Below are 22,233 nucleotides of genomic sequence, written 5' to 3' on the forward strand. Positions count from 1 at the left end.
CGAATTCCAGATTCTCTAATGTTTGTTTGCAGATGACTGAGGTCACACTCGAAGTTGAGGTGTTAAATGAAGAAGAAGCATGGAGATTGTTCTGCAGAAGTGCAGGAGATAGCCACTTTGGAAGAAGTGGAGCCAGACGCGCTGGAATGATGAAGTTTAAGAAATTTGAACTCTCTATTGGTTCCAGAGATGGTGTTTTTATGGTTGAAGAAGGTGCAATTATCTGGAATCCATGTATGGGGAGAACGGATGGAGTGGGTTGTTTGCGAATTCAACTTCCCTTTATTTCCTGTGTTGCCGGGGCTTTTAGATATGATGTTTGAGAAGTTAGTAGCAAACAGCATGAAGTTTTGATACCGTAAAGTTACTTTCCACCAAAGATTTTAAAGATGGGTTTGGAGTTGGGAGTAATGCAAAGTATGACATGCTACCAAATTTAGAGGAGATACACCTCAATAATCTCACACATCTATCTTGCATTTCGGATTTAGCGCTGCAGTAGTGTGACTGATTGTCGAGAGCTGAAATATTTGATCTCCTTGGGCACTATCAACAACAATTTGCAACCTTGTTTTAGGCCTCATTCATGCCCAAAATGCACTATTGCTAATGCTAAGTGATGAAGAATTTAGCTAAATCCAAATACGATTCATCAATAAATACAATAATTATAATTACTTGTAGTATAAATACTATCGATCGGTATATTGCTCTATCTCATTTCCGACTTCCTCCTATTTATTTATTGCTTTCATTTTGCTCTGATGATTACATTTACTTAAGTTTTTGTTGCTTAATTAATTACTTGTAAGAATATTGAGACGACTGCTTATACATACAAACAAACATCGATTACGAATGTAATTTCTTATTTTAAAACTTACAAATACCCCCACCAAATGAAAAATAATTATGTTGCCCTAGAAGGTGAAATGTACATTACCATATTACACTTGACAAGATCATTTTTACGCAATAGATATTCATAATTTCCATCTATATATGTAGAAAGATAAATTTTTTTTAAAAAAAAGTCACCATTTTTTCATCTTGAATTGCTATATTCCCATAATATATCTATTCCCTTTTATTATCTATATTATTATAAAAGTGAACCACATGTGTAACGACGTAGTTAGAAATTGAACTTCAACTTCCAAGAAAACTGTTCACAGTAATGAATGGAACCGAACGTAGACTCATCATCAGTCAACCAATGAAGTTACAATAATCTCTTTCGAAAGAAGTATAGTATAGCTGTTGGCATTTTCAGATTTAGAAGCACTCTTCCAACTCCTCCTCCTTCTGTTCAAGGTTTCAGCACCCGAATTACTCTTCCATGGAGGTACTTGCTGCAGTTGTTGGTTCACTAATGGCAGAACCCTGTCGTGCTCTATGCACGTTTCTGCGTTCCAAGCTCAGGAATCCCCTCCACTTCACCACCAACTTAGTAGCTCTGGACAAAGAAAGTGCCGATCTGATGGAGTGTCGAAATCAGTTAAGGGAACATCTTGCCTTGGCTGCTGCAGCGGGACTACAAGCACCATCTCAAGTCAGGGACTGGCTGGGACAAGTCAACAGATTGGAAGGCCAAGTGCGTTCTTTGAAACATGATTTGGCTTTAAGAGCTGATAACTCTGCTTGTTCCTCTTGTCTCTGTTGCACCACCTTGTCTGATCAGGTCGCCCGTCGGCTTAGGGAGGCCAGAAAGCTCATTAGTGATGCAGGGGAGTTTCCAGAAAGTATGGCTGGTCCAGACCCCTCTATAGTGAGAATTGAATACATCCCAGCTCCAATTATTGATGATCAAGCGACAGCGTCAAGAAATATGGCCAAAGTCATGGATCTGTTGAGCACCCAGGAAGTTAAAAGGATCGGCATCTGGGGTATGGGAGGGGTGGGGAAGACTACCCTCATCAAGAACATCAACAACAAGCTCACTACCCCTTCACCAGTTTCAGATTCTTTCAGCATCGTGATATGGGTCACGGTGTCTAACAAAACTCAGGAAACTGAGTTGGAGCTGAAAAAGGTCCAGAAACTAATTGCGGATAGACTAAGGCTGAAACTAACTGAAGAAAGTATGGAAACAAGGGCTAGTAAGTTGCACGCAAGGCTTATGATGGAGAAAACATTTCTCCTCATTCTTGATGATGTTTGGAATCCAATTGATTTGGATATTGTTGGAATCCCGACGCCTGAGGTCCACAAGGGCGGCAAACTAATCCTGACAACCAGATTCTCTAATGTTTGTTTGCAGATGACTGAGGTCACACTCAAAATTGAGGTGTTAAATGAAGAAGAAGCATGGAGATTGTTCTGCAGAAGTGCAGGGGAGGTAGCCACTTTGGAAGAATTGGAGCCACTCGCAAGGGCTGTCACAAAGGAATGCTCTGGACTACCCTTGGCTATCGATGTTGTCGGAGCGTCCTTAAGGGGGAAGAGAATGATTCAGCTCTGGAATGATGCTTTGAATGCGCTGCGCAGGTCAGAGCCTCTAATAAGAGGTAGGATTGAGGATAGAGTTTACAATCCTATCAAGTGGAGTTACGACGTACTGCCCAACGAATGCATTAAATCTTGTTTTCTATTTTGTTGCTTGTTTCCGGAGGACTACCAGATTGATATAAGAACGCTAGTTGAATATTGGTTAGCTGAGGGTTTGCTTGAGGAGCACCATGATATTTGGGAAGTGATGGACCGAGGATGGGCTATAATTGAAACCCTCAAGGAGTGTGGCTTGTTAGAGGAGAATGCTTGGTCACAGGTGAAGATACATGATGTCATTCGTGATGTTTCTGTATGGATTTCATCTTCACTGGAACAAGAGTGCTTATCCCTTGTTAGATCAGGAATAGGCCTACACAAGATGAGAAAGGATGAGATTCTGACCAAGTCTTACAAGAGGATTTCGTTTATGGATAATCAATTGAGGGAGCTGCCTAATGGTTTGGGGGAATGTCCAACAATATCAACTTTGCTCCTGCAAAGGAATAAGATGCTGGAGGAGATTCCAGAACAATTCCTGCTAGCGTTCATGTCGCTGAGGATCTTGGATTTAAGCGAGTGCGAGAGTATCAAGTCTTTGCCACCTTGTTTGGATCAACTTGTTGAACTTCGGGCTGTGCATTTAGCTCATTGCAGGAATCTTGAAACATTGCCTCCAGTTGGAGCGCTTACCAAACTCCAAGTGCTTGTTTTCTGCGGGACAGGGATTTCCAAATTGCCCCAAGGTATGGAAAAGTTGACCAGCCTGAAACTATTAGATTTATCATACAACACGCTAACAACTCTTCCTGTTGGAACTATTTCTTGTTTGTCTAACTTGGAATACCTGGACTTGAGAGGGAATCGCAAATTGAAGTTTATTGAAGATGTATCAACTCAATTTGAAAAATTGTTGTCTAATGAGCAATTGATTGATTTGCGCATTGAGGTTAACATCCCAGGCTGCATTCCAGAAACAACCGATGCTCTTCTAAATGGGATTAAGAAGCTTAAGAATTTGGAACTTCTTATTAGTCCCAGCATTCATAGTCCCAACAATCCTGTTTTTCCCGGGCATTATTCCGTGAGGCGAGTGAATTTGCATGAAGTGCATCTATCAGGACAACGGATGGAGTGGTTGTTTGCGAGTATGCATGTCATTACTTTCTGGGATTGCAATGGGTTGGGTACCATGTTTGAGAAATTAGTAGCAAACAGCGATGAAGTTGGTGGTTTTGATACTGTGGATACACTTTACATCTTTGGTTGTCCAGACTGGGTCGGAGTTGGGAGTAATGCAAAGTTTGACATGCTACCAAATTTAAAGTATATACACATTTCTACTTTCACCAATATGTCTTGCATATCGGATTTGGCATTGCCGCTCGGGCTAAAATTTTCCAGGCTGCAGAACATGACAATCTCCAAGTGTTCACAGCTGAAATATTTGATCTCCCTAGGCACTATAATACTCGCACTGGAAAACCTGCTCGGAGTCGTTGTGTCCAATTGTGAGCAGGTGGAAGAACTGTTCAAGTTTGATCAGAATTCTGGGCTGGATTCTGTGTTCCCGAACCTCCAAACAATAGAAGTGAGAGATTGTCCGAGACTGAGGTTTCTGAGTGAGCTGAATATAGCGTTCCCACATTTAGCGCATGTAGTGGTTAAGGAGTGTCCTCTGCTGAAGAAGTTGCCCCTTACACCCCAAAATGTTGGAACCATCAAGAGAATTGAAGGAGAGCGGAAGTGGTGGGACGAGCTGGAGTGGGAGAATGATGATTGCAAGAAACTTTACACCCCTGTTTTATACCTTGACTGATTTATCAGGTATTTTTGTGTAAACTGTGAAATTCTCCTCATATTTGCAATTGTACTATAGTTAATTTGAGTGTGTTGTATGTTTTTTCTTTTCTTCGAAGTTTATATGTTTACTCATATTTGATTAATTACACATTCTTTCTTCCCCAAATTTACAGTATTCATCGTGGCTGGAGTTGAACATATGGATTCAATTGAGACTTGAAATATAGAAAATTTGGAATTAAGTTGAGCTAAAATATTATGAATTGGAAAAGCTTGAACTAATCTCCTGTATCTTTACTTTGCTGTCTTAAAATGTAATGACCCTCAAAAATAATTTAAACCTCAATGTAAGAACAAAGTTCGATCAATTCATATATACACTAGTCCAAATCCATACAGCCCAAAAAAATATTAAATAAAAATCTTTTCCAGCCGCCCATTGGAAGTAAGTAGCATCAGCTTTTAATTCTTGAGGGTCAAATGTTCCCACTACTGGATTATTAAAGAATGACTATATCATCCATTGAGAAGAAAGTAAAGGATGATGATATCATTCTCATGCAAATAATGAACATGAAATTGTTCATTGTTTATATTAATTTTGCCCCCTATTATTATACTACAACCAGCAGCTTTGGCCGAGATTCTTGCTTAACTTATCTCTTTCCTGAATAATCCTTGTTTTTCACCTGTAGACTTAGTGGTCTTCGTCTTCCATGGAGGTATTGACTCCAGTTGCGGGTGTAGTGCTGGCAGAACCCTGCCAAGCTCTATTCACTTCTCTACGTGCCTAGATCAAGAATCCCTTTGTAGGGAGGGAAAAACAACTCCTTGTGGTATTTCTTCAAATTTTCGAGACCTATCATATATTAAAACAATGGAATACACAACTATGAACAAGCAGAAAATATCACAAAGACAGTAAATATGATGCACAAGGCTCAGAGAGCCAAATCCAAGTATAGGGATAAAGGTTACAAAGCACCGCACCCGAACAACCCACGGTTACACCACACAGGTACCACTAAAAAACTCCGTTCACTTAGAACACCACAAGATTCCGATCACTGAGATCCACAACTAAGGTTCCCTCAAATTCACTAAGAACTTTTTCGGTAAGAGGTTTAGAAGAAAAAGAAGGAGAAGAAGTCAACAGGTTAATCTGGCCGAGAGGCCAAAGCCTCCATTTTGGGAGATGTGGAGCCAATCGCAAGGGCTATGACAAAGGAATGCGCTGGACTACCCTTAGCAATCGATGTTGTCGAGGCGTCCTTAAGGGGGCGGATAACGATTGAGCTCTGGAATCAGAGGTAGGATGGAGGATAAAAGTTTATAATCCTATCAAGTGGAGTTACGACGTACTGCCCAACCAATGCATTAAATCTTGTTTTCTATTTGCTGCTTGTTCCCAGAGGACTTCAAGATTGATGCAGATAAGCTTGTTATGTATTGGTTAGTCGAAGGTTTGCTTGAGGAGCACCACAATATTGAGTAAGTGATGCACCGAGGAATGACTATAATTGAAATTCTCCATGACTGTAGCTTATTGGAGCAGGACAATCAGTCAGCCGTGAAGATACACGACGTCATTCGTGATGTTTCTGTACGGATTTCATCTTCATTGGAAAAAGAGTGCAAATCCCTTGTTAGGTCAGGAATTGGTATCCACCAAGTAAGAGAGGATGAGCTTTCATCCAAGTCGTACAAGAGAGTTTCATTTATGAATAATCAAATTAGGGAGTTACCTAATGCAATCAGAGAATGTCCAACAGTATCAACCTTGCTCCTACAATGGAATAAGGAGCTGGAGGAGATTCCAGACCTATTCCTAGCAGCGTTTATGTCCCTAAAAGTCTTGAATTTAAGCGGCTACTCTATCAAGTCTTTGCACCTTGTTTAGATCGACTTGTTGAGCTTCGAGCTGTGGTCTTAGTGAATTGCTCGAGTCTTGAAACATTGGGCAAGTACTTGTTTGCAGCGGGACAGAGATCTCCACATTTGCCATTTAGATCTATCGTTCAACCTTAAACTAGAAGCCATTCCTGCAGGAGTTATGTCTGGTTTGTCTAAGTTAGAGTACGTAGACATGACAGGGAAGGAGCAATTGAAGTTTACTGGGTAGAGAGGAGAGATTTCAACCCAATTTAAAGAAATATTGTCCCTTGATCAATTAATTACTTCATTCATTGGGCTAGAGAGCTCTTCTTTGCCTGTAGAAACTACCAGTAATACTCTTGTCAATATGATGAAGAAATTGAAGAAATTCAAACTCTTTGTGGGTTTCATCAGTAGGAGGGCAGAAGCCATTCTTGCTGTTATTAGTATGGTCCAACGTCGCAGTATCGACGATAATATCGGAGGGTATTGTTCCACATCAATCATGACGAATCTTGATATTATCAAACAGTAGGAAGCAGATATGTTATGCAGTGCTTAAAAAATTAGTAAAGTTATAAAAAAAATATGCATCACAAATTACTATAAAATATTACAAACCAAACGTTTTATAACATAAAATATCGGCAAATTAATTAATAGAAACAAGAAAACAAGCACAAGATACAGCAGAAGTCGTTTCTTGATTGTCTTGCCAAGTGCAAAAAACTCAGGGATCATACACAGAAAAAGAAAGTAGTGGAATATGACTTTTTGTTACAACAACCAAACACAGTATTGATAATCCAGACAAGGACAATGAAAGCGGCAGTGCATATAAATGTTGCACAACCTAGACTAAACTGTCCGAGATTCCTGATGATTCTAACTCCAGCTGATTCCAAGGCACTAGAATTAGAAAACATTTGTAGGGTTTGACAAGCTGAAGCTGTAAAGATTTCTGCAGGTTGATCCATGGATAGGTCGTCCCGAGAGGTAGAGGGAGGTGAAGTTGTGGAGTTGTGTGGTGGTGGTGCTATGACTAGCCATTCATAAGAGCAACAAAACAATTAGTAAATATATAGTTAAAGGAGAATTTTAGAACATGAGGCATGTCAAAGTAGTAGTAGAACAAATGCAGCAACTATATTGTCCTTTATTAGCTTTCGAAGGAGGTTAAAAAGGGTGCATGCCTTTAGAAGAAGTTTTATTAAAAGGCAACTAGTCTAAATAGTTTCCGTCATAATAAAATTACAGTAATTTATTATTTTAATAGTTATATTGATACCTCCTGTCAATAATACTTTTAGTAGAGAATGTTGAAAGACTCAAATCAATTGGGGCATTAGTTATGTGAAATTCTAAAAGTTATCAACTCAGATTAGGTAAGAATCACAGAAGCCTCCATAATTCAGCAAAAAGTGGTTCTTAGCAACAGCAGGCCCATAAAATATTGAAGACCTATGGAGTATTCAAGGTAATCACTAGCAACTAACAGATTGCTGCTTTCCAGAAGCAATAGTCTTTCTTTTAGAGCAACTTCAATTTTGGTTGAGCTTTTACCTCTTCAATCAGTAAAATTAGCATCCAGGCCAGGTACGATAGATTACTTCCTCGTTTGCCTCATTTCCATGGACATAAACCTTGGGTCTTTTTACCTGTAGTATATAAAGAAGATGGTTATGCTACGCTAGACCATCCTGAAGGATGGTGGAAGCTTCTCCACTTACCAGTGACATGGGGGGAAATCCAACATGAAGACGCGCCCCAGAAAAACCCTTTGTGCTAAATAGACACTTGTAACCATGGATGAGAGCATGTTCGCTGCAATACAAACAAACCCAAAAAGGGAAAGGCGGCTCTGTTATTATGTTGTGACAGCAAAATGAATAATTGATCCAAAAAGGAAAAACTAAGATCCTTATATCATGTCATGAATAATCAGAGAATCTTGAAGAAAAGAATCTGTGTCCAGTTTAACATATCCGAGTTGTCTAAAAATTGCATAGCCATGTTATTTAACAGATACCAGTATCACTTACTTGACCCAGATTTGGACATATGTTTGTATATGAAAATGTTTATTTGAAGGGTAAAAGTACCTTTCAAGATCATGACAGAGAGAGCGTGGAAACTCACCTCAAAAGGTAAGTAAAATTTCTACCCTGAAATTCTTGCAACAGAATCCCTTCTTCTTTTGAGTACCTGAACCGCAGCATAGTCAAATCATGAACAGAGAGAAGTTTAGAACAAGTAGGGCATCAGAATATTTTCTTGTCAAACCATCAGTTAGACACTTCATTCTTATATCCTTCTGACAGCAGCCTGAAAAAAGTCCAAAAATAGAGGACGGACAGTAGGAGAATTAGGGATTTTTTGGCAGAGAAAGGGTAGCATGAAAGATGAGCGAAGAGAAGGAATATATCCACACACTTCAAAATCAGTGAAGCTGAAAAAAGATGAATGTGCACCATGTCTTCACATGTGTGTGTGAGAGACGGAGAGACTGAAAGAATCTAACAAACCTTTTCTACAAAAATTCTGCTTCAAAAAGTTCTTTTGCCACCATACTTAAGAGAAGAGGAACAGGAGATGATAAAGTTTACAGGTTGCTGGAGCTGATTTATAACTAAAGAGGATTCTAAACCACCAGTGCACTATAGGGAATTCCCAAGAGTGTCTTAATTAGACACATAAAAAGATGAAGTGCTACGAAGTATTGAAAAAACTTGTCCGCTAGATTTCACATAAATGAAGAGTAATAATCAAGTATCACTCAAACAACTACCTATCATCCTAAAATCTATCTATCATTCTAGATTACCAAATATGAAAAATCTATCTAACACACTATGATGGTGTTTGGATTTGTATTTTGAGTATTTTGTTTTGATGTTTTGGAGATAGAGAGAGAAAAACAGAGAAAAACAGAGATAAATAAGTATGTATTTGAGATAAATAGTATGTTTGAATTCGTATTTTAATATAATATAAATAAATGGTGTATGATTGATGTTGGGATTTGGGAGACAAAGGTTAGTGGTGATTGTCAAATCATGTATTTTTTATATATATTTATTAATATAAGTGTGCGTGTATATAGTATTTTATTTGTTAGTGAAATATAGTATATATATGTATGTTAAATAATTTTCTTTGTTGAGGACTTTTTTTAACATTTTAAATAATAATTACAAATTTAATGAATAATTAAATGCATTGTAGTATTGTCTCCAAAATAATTTTGTTAGACTTTATATTTGGACTGAAAATATAATATATAAAATTCAAATAATAAATATTTTGTATTAAGTATGCATTATTGGTATTTTGAGTACAAATATTTAAATAGTGAAAGTTCAAAAATTAATTAATAGTTAAATGCACTATAGTAATGTGTTGAAAATTCATTCGTTAGACTTTATATTCAGAGTGATAAATTTTAATAGATAATTGAAGTAATAAAAAAATTGAATTAAGTATGTAGTATGGTATATTGTCCTCAATATACAAAATTGTTAAAGTATTTCATTGAGGTAGAAAATTTTTACATATTTTTTATCACCAGCATTGATATTAAACATTTTTAATCATTAGTTTCATAACTTAATAATAATTTCTTATACATAATTATTAATTAGATTTAACATACATTATATATTATATGATATAAAATATATATAATACAAATAATTAAAATAAACAAAGAAAACTCATTTGCTTTGGAACTCATAGACCAACAAAAATAATTTAAAAATGTTGCCCTTTTTTGGGCTAAAAAATAAGGTGTGTTTTTATCAATCCAAACATTGATTTTAGTTTTAGCGCATCTCAGGAATGGGCCAAAACACAAATCCAAACATAGTGTATAATTCTTAGATAGACCCACCTCAAATTTCAACAGTCAGACTGAACTATAAACATATATTTAAAAGAAAAAGGAGCACAAAAAGAATGCTTTTGAACATACCGCCACGGTTCATTATTTTCACAGAAGCGCGAGATTCCATTCATTGCTGAGAAGGTGTCGATATGAACCCACACTTCCTTTGAATTGTTTGTTAAATGCCCTGTGAAAACAATATCATGTTCTTGTAGATATTTGCTGTTAGGCTAGCACTTATGATTCATGTCCAACGAACCAAATCCATTCAATTATGTGTGCGAATGAGAGAGAACGAAAGGGGGCCAATAATGTTCACAACTGTGTTTAAAAGGGGAAACAAAAATGAAAATTATTTAATTTGAATCAGTCTGGAAACCAATCACATTTTAATGAGTTCTATATTGATTAAGGGCTTCTGTCGTAAATCAGTTTCTTTTAATCCTCAGAAATCCTTTATGGCTTATGCAATTGATTTCACCACTTGCACATGCCTTTCTGATGTTTACCATACATAATACCATGTGTATATGATTTCAGGGCAATTCACTATCTTTTATTTTGAGATCAAAATTAAATGTTTGAACTAAATTTCAGTGGAGATCACAAATTTTTATGATGACACCATTCTCAATATTCATAATCCAGGCTAGAGTTTCAGTTACGGGTTTCTTGTGACCAAATATCAAGATCCTAAGTTTCTCCCCACGTATATATCCATACAAATAGCAAAACTGAAGCTAAAGAAAGCACTAGCGAGTGACAGTAAATATCAACAGAAGCAGAAAGCATTTAGATACTGTACGGTTAAGGGCTCCCAACAAATACCCAATTCTGTGTAGTGGGTAGGGTAGTGTGTGCAACAGAGGGGGAAGAGAGTGCTCACCCATCTTATGCAAAGCTTTTAGGGCATGACCGCTAGGATAGTTCTCGTACGATGCCATAAATGTCAAGACCGTACACCCTAGACTACATAATGTGAAGTCAGCAGAAACAGGCTAGTTGCTTAAACAATAGAACTAAACATTACTTCATTTAACCTGATCAGGAACAACCCCAGCATGGCAACATGAAGATATTTCCAGAAACTCTTCTTCCTATTGTTATAGCTGGAGAAAATGAAGACAAAGAAACCAAACAAAATGAGTTAGACATAGAACAAGACTTATGAGATATGACGAAGGATGTTCAAGGAAAAAGACCAGAAGAGACAGAATGATAATTGTAAGACATCTAAACGAAAAGAAAAAGTCAAAAAACATCAACATGCCTAATCTTCTGAAAAACAGACAATAAGTTTCATAAATTACTTCATTGACAATGAATTTGTGTTTAATTACAAGGTTTCTAGAGGTATACCAATTGACCAAATCCAAATCATACAAATAACAGAAGGAACAAACCAAAATAATACAGCTAAAATTGGATAAGGAAGCAACATGACAATAGTTATAAGACTAAGGAAATCTAATACGCTCTAGTTTATTCTACATACAGGTAAGCAACAGGTGAAGGACTATAACTAAATAAAAGAAGTCAACTAAATGGATATAAGAACGCCATAAAGCAATCAATATTGATAAGGAGAGAAATATGCTAAGCATAATTGTTTCCGTCCTCACTCTACAACATACACTAGATTTATTTTGATTCTTATATACAATGGTAGGGTGATGGGACATAAAAGTTTCAAGACTGACAAGCCTATATGCTTGATATGATGAGAATGAAAAGCGGAAAAACTGTTGATTCAAATAGAAAAAGTCAATGTCGTCTTTTTACATGAAATAGGCATATTAACTTAACTTCCTTACTGAATGATAACATGTTCAAGTAAAAGAGACGAATATTCATTAGAATGTGTCCGTGCAAGTAAATTAATGTAGATTAATTAAAATGTGTTTGTCTTGAGAAATCAAACTTGATATTTCCAAGGGTTTTCATGCATCATCTGAATCCACTCACTCGCTACATTGCTCAGTTCAGGTTACAGAGGTAAAAATATGAAACTCCCTAAGATAGATACTGGCATCAAAATCAACAGATGTGTTAGCAACAATATAAAGATACTCCCTGAATAGTAAGTTTTTCAATATTGATTAAAAGAAGCCACCTACATTCTGCTAGCAGCGATTGCAGCTGATAAATTGAAGATAGGAAGAGAGCTAATAATGAAACGGAGTTCCTGCAGCAGGAAAATTATCACCAAAAAACTGTCAAAAGAGTTCAAAAGAGGTGAAATGTTGCCTGACTGCAGACTCTGAAGGGCATACCTTATGTGGAAGTTTTGAATAAAGCAAAACAAATGATAAAACAGGAATAACATAGAACCGAATCCTTCTGTCAAGTAAAACACCAAGCTGCAACAAAAATATACCACATCAAACTTGGGCAAAACAAAAAATCCAGCAATTTTATGTTTTGCAAGAAAGTAAGTCCATCAAGTAGGATTGTCTGTTCCATTAGAACTTTTACTTACAAAGCTTCTTAACTCACAGGTAGTTTCCTTGACAAATCAAATCAAATTACTGTAAATTAGCATTTAAAGACACCAGGAAGTTCAATAACACAAAAGCGGGATTGCACTTTGTCTGTTATATGGTATAGTCCATAAGTTTGAACCGAAATTTAGAGATAGGAAGCAAAACAATTTTTTTACAAGCAAAAAACCCTAAAAAAGTTGAGATGCACTTTCTTCAAATCAGAGGTACACTCCAGGTGTGCTGTTTGACATATATAATTTCAAAGGCACCACTAGTCCAAGACTTTACACAGAAATTACGCACCAGGATAATAAAATCTTACACTCACCAGAAAGAGCGGATATGCTGCCAGCAAGGAACGGGGAAGTGCTGATGTGAAGTACCAGAGAAATGAATGTGTCTGAGGAAATGATATTAAGGAAGAACAAATAAACTTCTTAAACTACATACTAAAAGAATAAAGAAGTAACACATAACAATCATCTAACTATCTAAAGAACAATAACTTTTTATGTAACATGTGAAGTCAAACAAAGAAAAGGGATGTTTTTCTTTTGCTTCTTAGATCATATTTCCTATGACTAGCGGTAGAATTGGCATATTAACAAGCAACAACCAGCCGTAGTGGATCCTTATGACCTCAGCCAGCAAGTCACCAGTTTTGATATTGGTCCTAGAGCTGGTTTGTCCCAGAGCATTTATGTCCCCTCTCTCAGGAATAGATCAAACCCTATGTACACTAGCTAGGAGTTCAAAACCAGCAACACCGAAAATCCAACGTTCCTTGTGAATGTGATGATCTGACGAGATCCTGTTTTACACGAGCTTAAGACAATCTAAATGTCACAAATATAGGAAGCTATAAGGTTGCAGATGCCATTTTGTCATCTGAAATTTGACTCGCATCTATTCCCAAGCACCTCTTGCCAAAACTCATCCAACAACTATGCATAAAAGGTGCAAAATAATGATGTTATTAAACATAAGTTAGCATATTCATGACATCATAAACAACGAGTATCACTTTTAACCAAACTACTGCCTCAAGTTTCAAAAATTTGAATCAAGATCCATCGCCCTTACATATGTGACAGGAAGCACAGACATGACACAGAATGCTTTGTCTGAACCCAGCTACGATCTTTTTGTCAATGAACAAGATATTGAGGAATCGACCAAGCTAAAGCACATTAGAGGTACAAACTCAGGCAATCAACTATAATCTCAAGAGACAAAATAAGCAGGCGTCAAGTTCTGGTTGATGATTAACATGGATATACGCAAACAAAACCAAGCTTACAACCATGCATGAATTTTAATTGTGTTACAACATATAAAAGTCCCATCTTATAAGAAGCAATGAACCGGAAAAAGACAAACTGAGCCTGCAGAGACTCTATCGATTCTAGACAAACATTCAATATTCTGCCAGTGATTCATGTTAAAAGATAAAAAGTTTTTCAAAGGATACACCCCATTCAGAACTCCGATTCAAGACTGAGTTGAACCAAAAAACTTCCAGTTCAGGCCACAACAACTTCCTCCATAGGACTGAATCCACCAGAATTGTCAGACCTGCAATTCATGATTGTAATAGTTGACCTCATTGTCACAATGGTATCTGGAGACATAACAGATGCAGAAACAGTAGGTTCAAGTACAAACCTATGCAAAACAAAGCAGTTACTAGGCAGGATAATATAGCTTTTCGTAATGAAATTGACCTAGACTGCAGGTCATCAATTCAAGACAGAGTTAGAGAAACAACTACACCATTGGGCTAGTATAGCATTTCATAGACAGACAGATACCAAGAATAACAGCTTCCTCATGGATAAGAAATCACCCAAGAACACAGTAATGCCAATAGCTAATATTTAGGTAATTTACCCAAGCTCATCCAACCTAAAATAGCTAAAACAACTCTGCAAAAATAACTATTTCTTAGAACTTGTCTTAGTCTTGTAATGCTGCTGCAGAAAAAATATGAGTAATGTAAATGGTAATTTAGCATAAAGATACATCAGATTAACTATCCAGCTCTTTAATAATTGACGGCAAAAAAGGATCTTGTCAAACAAAAGATAATGCAGAAATATGAGACTTTCATTGCCCGAACTAGCCAGACAAGACAATGCAGCCACTATTAAGAGCGCGCAACAGAGAGAAAAAACATAATGGACAAAGAAAAGTATATCTCCACACAATTAGTAAGCATACCAGCAGTAGCTCCAGGCCCAAAGGTGAAACAAGTAACAAGATGTCACATCTGAAAACGATGGTAGCAAAAATCTGCCCATTTAACACAAACCATTCAGTCAGACCAGAAAATGATAAAGATGCAAGGATGTTTCATTTTATGAATCATGTTTATCCACATTATTGTTTTTTCCCTTTCTGATTGAAAGTGCTTAAGAGAACTGGAGATCCGAGGAAGAGGGAAATAAGCAGAAAAGGACAAAACCAGCTATGACATAAAGCACAAAAGGGATCTATGTATTCCACAGAACTGCTTCAGGAACAACCAGAGTTGTTTACTAGCTCCTGGAAGTTAAAGAACGTTAATATTTGAAGTCTAAAATCAGAAGTACCTACCCAGACCAGAAAATCTATGAACTCAACGAGCATAAGTGAGCACAGATAAGGTTGCCTACAGATCAACGAAAAGCTACTGCTAAATAGGTTACATAGCCTATTAATCCAAAAGCTGGGTGAATAACACAAAAGCATTGTAGGTGAGAAGGTATATGAACTATATCTTGGTTAATTGAACAGAAACATGACCTGCAGGGATTAAAAGATCGCAGATAAAAGCGAGAAACGGCAAGCTACTTCAATGCTAAATATCAATAACACACTTGCAAAGTATCCAAAAAAATTTGTGAACTTGTAAGAATATGGTCAAACATACCAAATAGTTTAATGCTGCATAAAAACTTCCCTTAAACCAATAATCATACGCCAAGTTAACTGCAAACAACCAAGTAAGATGAGCCACAAATACTGCCCCAGAACGATTTTTATGTTAAGACATTAAAAAATGTCAAAGTTCTATTTTGAATGAGAACTATAAAACTGGAGAGAAACAAATTGCAATCCCCGAAGACAAAATTGAGTTCATCAATTAAGTGGTCCTCCTAATGAGAGTTTTCCATCGTCAATTAAGTGTTCCTCCTAATTGAGAGTTCATCCATCATGTGTAGGTTTCATATAATAAAAAATCACAACCAAAGAAGTAAAATAAATCCTTGGAATCAAAGTCAACTTAGACAAGCATATCCAGATACTGATTCTACTTAGTAATAATAACAATTAAAATAATCTCTTAAATAGATTAAGTTCAGAACAAGCTGAATAGGAATACATTCTCAGGAAATTAATTATTTAGGAAGCAACTAATAGTTATTTTTGTTGATGTGGATTTTGGTCTAAGTTGGCTGCTTCAGTCAGAATGATGATTTTAATACCATGTATGCCTGGTTTGGAATACATGTGTTGCTAATAGCAAATTGCTGGAGGAGGCAGACACTATGGTAGTCAAGTTGGAATGATCTATGATTTGCGGTGCACCCCTATCACTCATTGGTATGATATGAAAGGTTAGTTAAGTTATAAATATGTTTCCCAAAGATATTTCATTTAATGTTGCAATCTCAATCAGCAAATATCAACCAAGACTTTGAATGTTGCTGAGTATTTGCTCAATGCAAATGCCCGTGATATTATGCGGTCTATGAGTTTATTGTAATCTGCATTTAAAACTCAAAGACCTTCCCATGTCCATCTATACTCTTTACATGAACCTTACAAAGCTGGTTTGACAATTTAAAAGGCAGGTACATGCTTTGCAATCTCAAAGATGTTTATTTTAACATAAAAATTTTAATTGTAAAAGCAGCTAGGTCCAAATCAGATTTGTAGGTCTCATCTAAGTATAAAAACAAGACCTAGGAAGCTCATCTTGACTCCTAACTTCAAACTACCAAGTACCAAGAGTATATAAATTCCATTCTCGCCTAAATAATCCAATTATCCAAGTCAAGAATGACATTAGTTTTCTACATGGAATAAGCAAACCTCAGAATTGTTGCTTGAGACTTAACGATTGAGAGAGCAATTGAACTAGAATAATTTAGGGACATATCTATACCTCAATCCTCCCTGTCATACATATGAGTAAACTGCTGTTCTTCAAAGATCATATTCAATTGACACCAACATCATTCAGCTCTACCAGAAAAGATAGATTTGGCAAACATGAGGCACTCATATTCCGACATGTTTACCATTATAAAATCCTCTTAACTCATATAACCAGGTTAAGAAGTATTTGAAGTCTAATGATCATAAAAATCATAATTGTAGGATACACCACAGGTGGAGCCAGATTAACTACTCAAGAACTAAGGGGATCAAAACAAGATACCTTTTTTTTAATTTTGTCTAAAAAGTTAAGAGAAACCAGATGAGGTCCCAAGCAATTTACTAAATACCAAGGAAAAAAAAATATTAGAACAATTTCGGGAGGGAAGTTGAATCCTTTACCAAAATTCTTTAACCAAACAAAATCAAAATTGCGGCCATTGCAATCCCGCCGGACTAAGTTCTTGGGCCAACTAATTGAAACCCACTTGTGAATCATATCTGTGAGGTCCACAACAAAATCTTCTTCATTACCAGACACCCACAACTAGGATCGCAGTTTTTCAACCAAGGGTGCTTCGCTGAGTAACAAGCGGTAAAACACAATCTTTCTTGGCGATGAAGAAGAGAATTTGGAATGGGTAACCGTACAAGACTTTGGATCATATTGAACAAAATAACCATCAGTTTCCTAAATAACTAATTTCTTAATTCTATCCTATTATTTCTCATTCCTCATCATAATGGTAAGTTCGCAATTTTACTTGCCTTCACAAGGTAGTATATTTGTACAGTAGTCTTCTAAAAAATAGGAGAGGCACCACTAAATGTGATCTCACCTTTGGAGTTTTATGAAAGGTTGCAAAATTTCAAGACAAAAGTACAGTTTTCTTTTCTTTTTCCTTTTCTCTTTTTTTTTTCCCCTCTCTTGTATTATTACACAAGGAAAATGCAATTGTAGCTGGGAATAACAAAAAGTAATGCTATTTAAAAGAGACATATTCTGGACCATCCTTTTAACCAACACAGATGTTTACCTAAAGTCTCCTTTAAAAATAACATTCCATAGCATGAATCAAAGATAACTAAATGATTATGTAACTGATTCCAAATTCTATGTGCCTGCCTCTCTACAGCAACTCAAGACTTCATATTTGGTTCTTTAGATTGCTCAACAGTGCCAAATATTTCTACAAGCACAATTGTTTTCTTAAAAATGGGCCAATGAAGGTAATATTACCTAGACCAAACGCCAATATGTTAGGAAGGGGGCGTGTGCAGTAGAACAGCATGTGAAACTGAAGAGCAGTCAATATTACAAAAAACACTTCAACCTGAGAACCAAAATTTTTCCGGATCTGCAAAAGTTTAGAGGTAACTTTGCATCAGTAACTACCGTACCCAATGAGAACAGAAGTGATTCAGAAGATCAGGAAACTCTGCAAGAAAGAGCATAACTGGAATCCCAGCATCAGAGATCTAATTCATAGCAAAAATGTCCTCAGACATATCAAAATAGTAGAATAACGGATGCAGCTTTCTGAAAGACTATGAGTATAAAAACTCATAAAATGCAGTAAAACACCAACATCTGATGAATTGATGGAATCACTTCTTTCTGGCATAAACATCTTTTGAGGGTATCAAGTAGTAAATTGCATCACATGTTGACATGGTAAATACCTTATCACAGCAATAACAATCACATCGTACGCTCTATAAGTGCAATTAACTAATAACGTATGAGATAATAAGAACAGAGGAGTGATGAAAATTCATTTCAACTTATACCTGAATGCGGAAGAGGCGCAGTGTAGACAGGATAATGCAACCTAACACCAAACGAACTGGCCAAAAATACAGATAATGTGAATCGGCATAGTAATACAGACAAGAAATGGATGCAGAAAGATCAGAAGATAGAACTGGTTAATGTGATCAATCCATCATGCTCACTCATTTAAGACACCGAGTGATCCAAAAAAGTAGAAAGGGCGTAACAAAAATCTGGGAGCCAGAAAATGGTAAATAAAATTATTTTAGGGGTTGAAAATTGTTCAACCGTGGAAAGAAGTGAACATTACGCCCTAGCTCGACCAAAGTACTAAATGATTTCACTTTTACCAGTAACATAGAAATTAATAAAACAAATATGTAGGGAATATGTTTCGAGGATAAATGAGGAAATTTTCTATTTAACAATATCGGCTTTTTGGTTTGTGATGCACAATTTACGATGATACAAGCCTAGATCTAATATTTATAATGTTTTGGCCAGAGACTCTCGTCATAGCAATTCCAATTATTTGATTAGTGCAATTGAATTGCAATTTTTCATCTGAGAAGTTTGAAAAATTGACCCCCACCATTCCATTTTTATCATTTTATCTTGGGGACTTAATAATAAATCTTAATGTGTCTCACAACCGAGTTCATTTAAAGTTTGGTCCTGGAAAGACTCGGATGTTTCTATTTTTGCCTAGAATCCACAATGAAGCATATGGATCCTTAATTGGTTAGTATAGAGTTACCATGAATTAAGTGAAGTATCATAATAATCAATTCAGTGAAGATAGTATACAACAGAATAACCCAATCAGCCAGATAATTCTTCAACCGTTCACTCGTGATAATTACTAAAATCGATTGTCTTAAGATTAGAAACTTTTCCTATATGTTTCCTGAGTAAACAGAAGATAAATCCAGTATTCTATCACATGTGCAAAATTCAATCAAATGGTATTATGCCTCTACGGCTCTACATTAAAAGCGGAATGCTTTGTGAAACCAGTTTCTGCCTTTATGACCCAATATTAGCATGCCCACATTCTTCCAACAGGTTATGTTTGCATAAAGTAAATCCCTCGCCAGTCACCCAAAGGTCCATTGGAAAAAGTAAATGAATCAGGTGCGACAAGCACAATTCAGAGTGAAAATAAGCACCTACAAAGACATTGTCTTTTTTTAAACGGTCATTGGAACTAAAGTACTTCAGTACACACCATAAGTGAACCTACAAAGATCTGAAAGATACAAAAAAAAAAATACATACAACATGTCGCAATGCACAAACCTATAAAGAAAAAGGAGAATAATAACATCTCATGTTCCCAGGTAATATCTTGGCAAAGAAGTGTAGTATCAATTAAATAAAACATAAAGAAAGGCACATGCCACAGGATAAGGTATTACCTGCGTAAAGGCTGTATATTTTTGGCAAGTGTAATAAACTTGCTGCTAGGACAAATGGAGAGGCTAAAATTGATACGAACAGGGCACCTGTACAAAAAGTAATTGTTATGCTAGAAGAATCATAACCTCACTGGGTGACACTAACGTCCCTATATTATTTCTAAATATGAAGGTTAGGCTTCCTCATAACCAGGAACTTCTATGCAAGAAGCGGCAAAAAGTAAAACATTGCAGTGATCAATTTCAAGAATCTTGAGGAGCCCCCTTCTAGATCTCCAATTGACAGGGCCCAGATCCTGAGGGGGAACATTAAATTATAGTCAATTTGAGTCTGAACCAAACGCTAGAACTGGTATGGGCCAGAAACTACACCGCACGAGATAAGAGAAAGTCATTTACACACAAATGCATTTGTTAAAAAGTCAAATAGATAAAGGAACCTAAGAGAAAGTCCTTACACGCAAACGCATTTTTTAAAAATCTAATAGATAAAGGAATTTTGAAACCAACGACACAATAGAGGGGAAAGGACAGCCATTTGCTTGAAGGGATTATATTTGCAAGTCAAATATTCACTATGTCCTAGTGAGTGTTCCACTGTCTTGATAGCAGAGGGTATATCAGAATTACTGTCTAAAATGATGGGTACAATTTTTGGGAGGATAAGTGGCTCAAGAGAGTGTTAAGTAGTGCGACCATCTAGGAGTTGCCTATGGTTCAGAAAGTCGCAGCAAATTGTGTGCCGTCTAAACCTAATTTCTATCACTGTGATGAAATTCATTACGGTATGTAGCTTCTCGTAATTCAGGTGTTTTTCCATGAAACTCATGTATAGTAATCCAAAGGATTCCCCACGAACGTTCCCCAGCTGAGATATGAACTCAACATTAACAACAGTAAATGGGCGAGATGCCTGGGGTAATCAAAGTCTTGAAGTTAATCGAACAGAATTTAACTAAGCAGGCAACTGATGGAGCACCTTTACACTACATCTAATCAGGAACAATGCATGTTACCATTGGAGTCCTAAGAAACCATACCTATAAATGTACGAGGAACAACTCCAGGAAATTCCAAGTGATCATACTGACATGGCCCACAAAAACAAACACAGACAAACAAAAATTAATAGAATACTCCACCAAAACAGTAAATTTTTGTAACCAAGCAAAAGATCTAGTTTTACCTTCTCTATCTGATGCCGATGATATAATATGTCGTGCATTGCCTAAACGATAGAAGCACACATCTTTAAGATTCTTGGTCCTCAATTTTCATCAAGACCAAACAAATAAAAGAAACCACTTATATCCGAGAAAAAAGTAAAGAAACCCAAAATCCTCAAAAACCCGAAAACAAAAATCAAACAAATATTTGACCGAACACATTGTTGATCCGATAAGAGATCAAGAAAAGAAGTTTTGAAAAACCCAAAACCCCAAAAATAAAAACAAATAATCCGCGAATTACATAACAACTTTAAAATTCTTGGCCATTTCTCAGTTTTCATCAAGACCAAAAAAATAGAAGAAATCCAAATATTTCCAAGAAAAAAGTAAACCAAAACCCAAAATCCTGAAAACCCGAGAACAGGTTCAACCAAATATTTCATCGAACATATTCTTGAAAAAACAAAAATTCTGAAAATCCCGAAAAGAAAATCAAGAAGATATTTCCAAGAAAAGAAGCGTTGAAAAACCCAAAACCCCAAGAACCCTGAAATAAAAACAAATATCCGCGAATTACATCGCACCTGAACATTGAAGCTTTCTTCGACCTTTGTGTAAGGTGCCATGAACACATAAAAAGCGGCAATCGAACCCAACAACAGATCATAACCTTATTGCAAACCATTCGCAAGCAAATTCATTAGCAATTTAAGTAAACAGCCAGAACTGAAACGTGATTAAGGTTGCTCTGAATCGTCGTACCATAAAGTTGCATGAATTTGGAATTGAGAGCCATTCTCATCGCTACGGAGTGCGAATCCAGAATATGGTGGTGAAGATGGCATGACTCATGAGTAGTACACGCTTTTAACAATCGCCCCCAACTTATCCGGTTAATTCAAATCGTACCGCAAAGTTACCGTATTTAAATTACGTTTAGCCCCTTCAACTCTTCAAATTAGCATTGTCCCCCTTCAGTTATATTTATATGACACACTACCCCTCTCAAATCTAAAAATAGACACTTTAACCACTGTTTGTGAATGGCCTGTAAAAGAAATAAACAAACTTTGAAAGTAAAACAACAAAGATATAATATGAAGAATTCATTGGGAAACTTTTGAATCGATATTAATATAATTGTATGTCACCATGAGAAACTAAATATCATTATTGGCCTTAAAAAGGAGAGACATAT

At 36.4% G+C, this 22,233-nt stretch overlaps 2 protein-coding genes across 4 annotated transcripts; one reads left to right on the forward strand and one right to left on the reverse strand.

Moving 5' to 3' along the window:
• The first annotated feature begins 1,152 nt into the window (after positions 1-1,152).
• On the forward strand, positions 1,153-4,456 carry LOC148789524 (disease resistance protein At4g27190-like). Its single transcript, XM_088877766.1, has one exon. The coding sequence runs from the start codon at positions 1,340-1,342 to the stop codon at positions 4,304-4,306; it is 2,967 nt and encodes a 988-aa protein (XP_088733892.1). The 5' UTR covers positions 1,153-1,339; the 3' UTR covers positions 4,307-4,456.
• Positions 4,457-6,850: 2,394 nt separating this feature from the next.
• Positions 6,851-21,943, reverse strand: LOC105169914 (dol-P-Man:Man(7)GlcNAc(2)-PP-Dol alpha-1,6-mannosyltransferase). 3 transcript variants are annotated; one of them, XM_011090470.3, is made up of 21 exons: positions 21,798-21,942; positions 21,620-21,705; positions 21,053-21,094; positions 20,907-20,952; positions 19,867-19,953; positions 18,466-18,521; positions 17,915-18,032; positions 15,443-15,501; positions 14,752-14,823; positions 14,197-14,260; positions 14,003-14,106; positions 12,860-12,931; positions 12,322-12,408; positions 12,166-12,233; positions 11,089-11,157; positions 10,935-11,017; positions 10,136-10,235; positions 8,305-8,370; positions 7,896-7,989; positions 7,729-7,823; positions 6,851-7,207 (listed from the first exon to the last, which is right to left on the reverse strand). In XM_011090470.3, the coding sequence occupies exons 1-20, from the start codon at positions 21,835-21,837 to the stop codon at positions 7,746-7,748; spliced, it is 1,491 nt and encodes a 496-aa protein (XP_011088772.2). In that variant the 5' UTR covers positions 21,838-21,942; the 3' UTR covers positions 6,851-7,207; positions 7,729-7,745. The 3 variants fall into 3 exon arrangements, 2 of the variants coding, with proteins under 2 accessions (XP_011088772.2, XP_088741297.1); XM_088885171.1 differs by lacking the exon at positions 15,443-15,501 and having other exon boundaries at positions 18,009-18,032; XR_002287226.2 differs by lacking the exons at positions 6,851-7,207; positions 7,729-7,823 and adding an exon at positions 8,449-8,490 and having other exon boundaries at positions 7,892-7,989; positions 21,798-21,943.
• Between the last annotated feature and the right edge of the window lie 290 nt (positions 21,944-22,233).

Source organism: Sesamum indicum, linkage group LG1, assembly GCF_026168435.1.
Source record: "Sesamum indicum cultivar Baizhima isolate 11 linkage group LG1, ASM2616843v1, whole genome shotgun sequence".
NCBI classification, from domain to species: Eukaryota; Viridiplantae; Streptophyta; class Magnoliopsida; order Lamiales; family Pedaliaceae; genus Sesamum; species Sesamum indicum.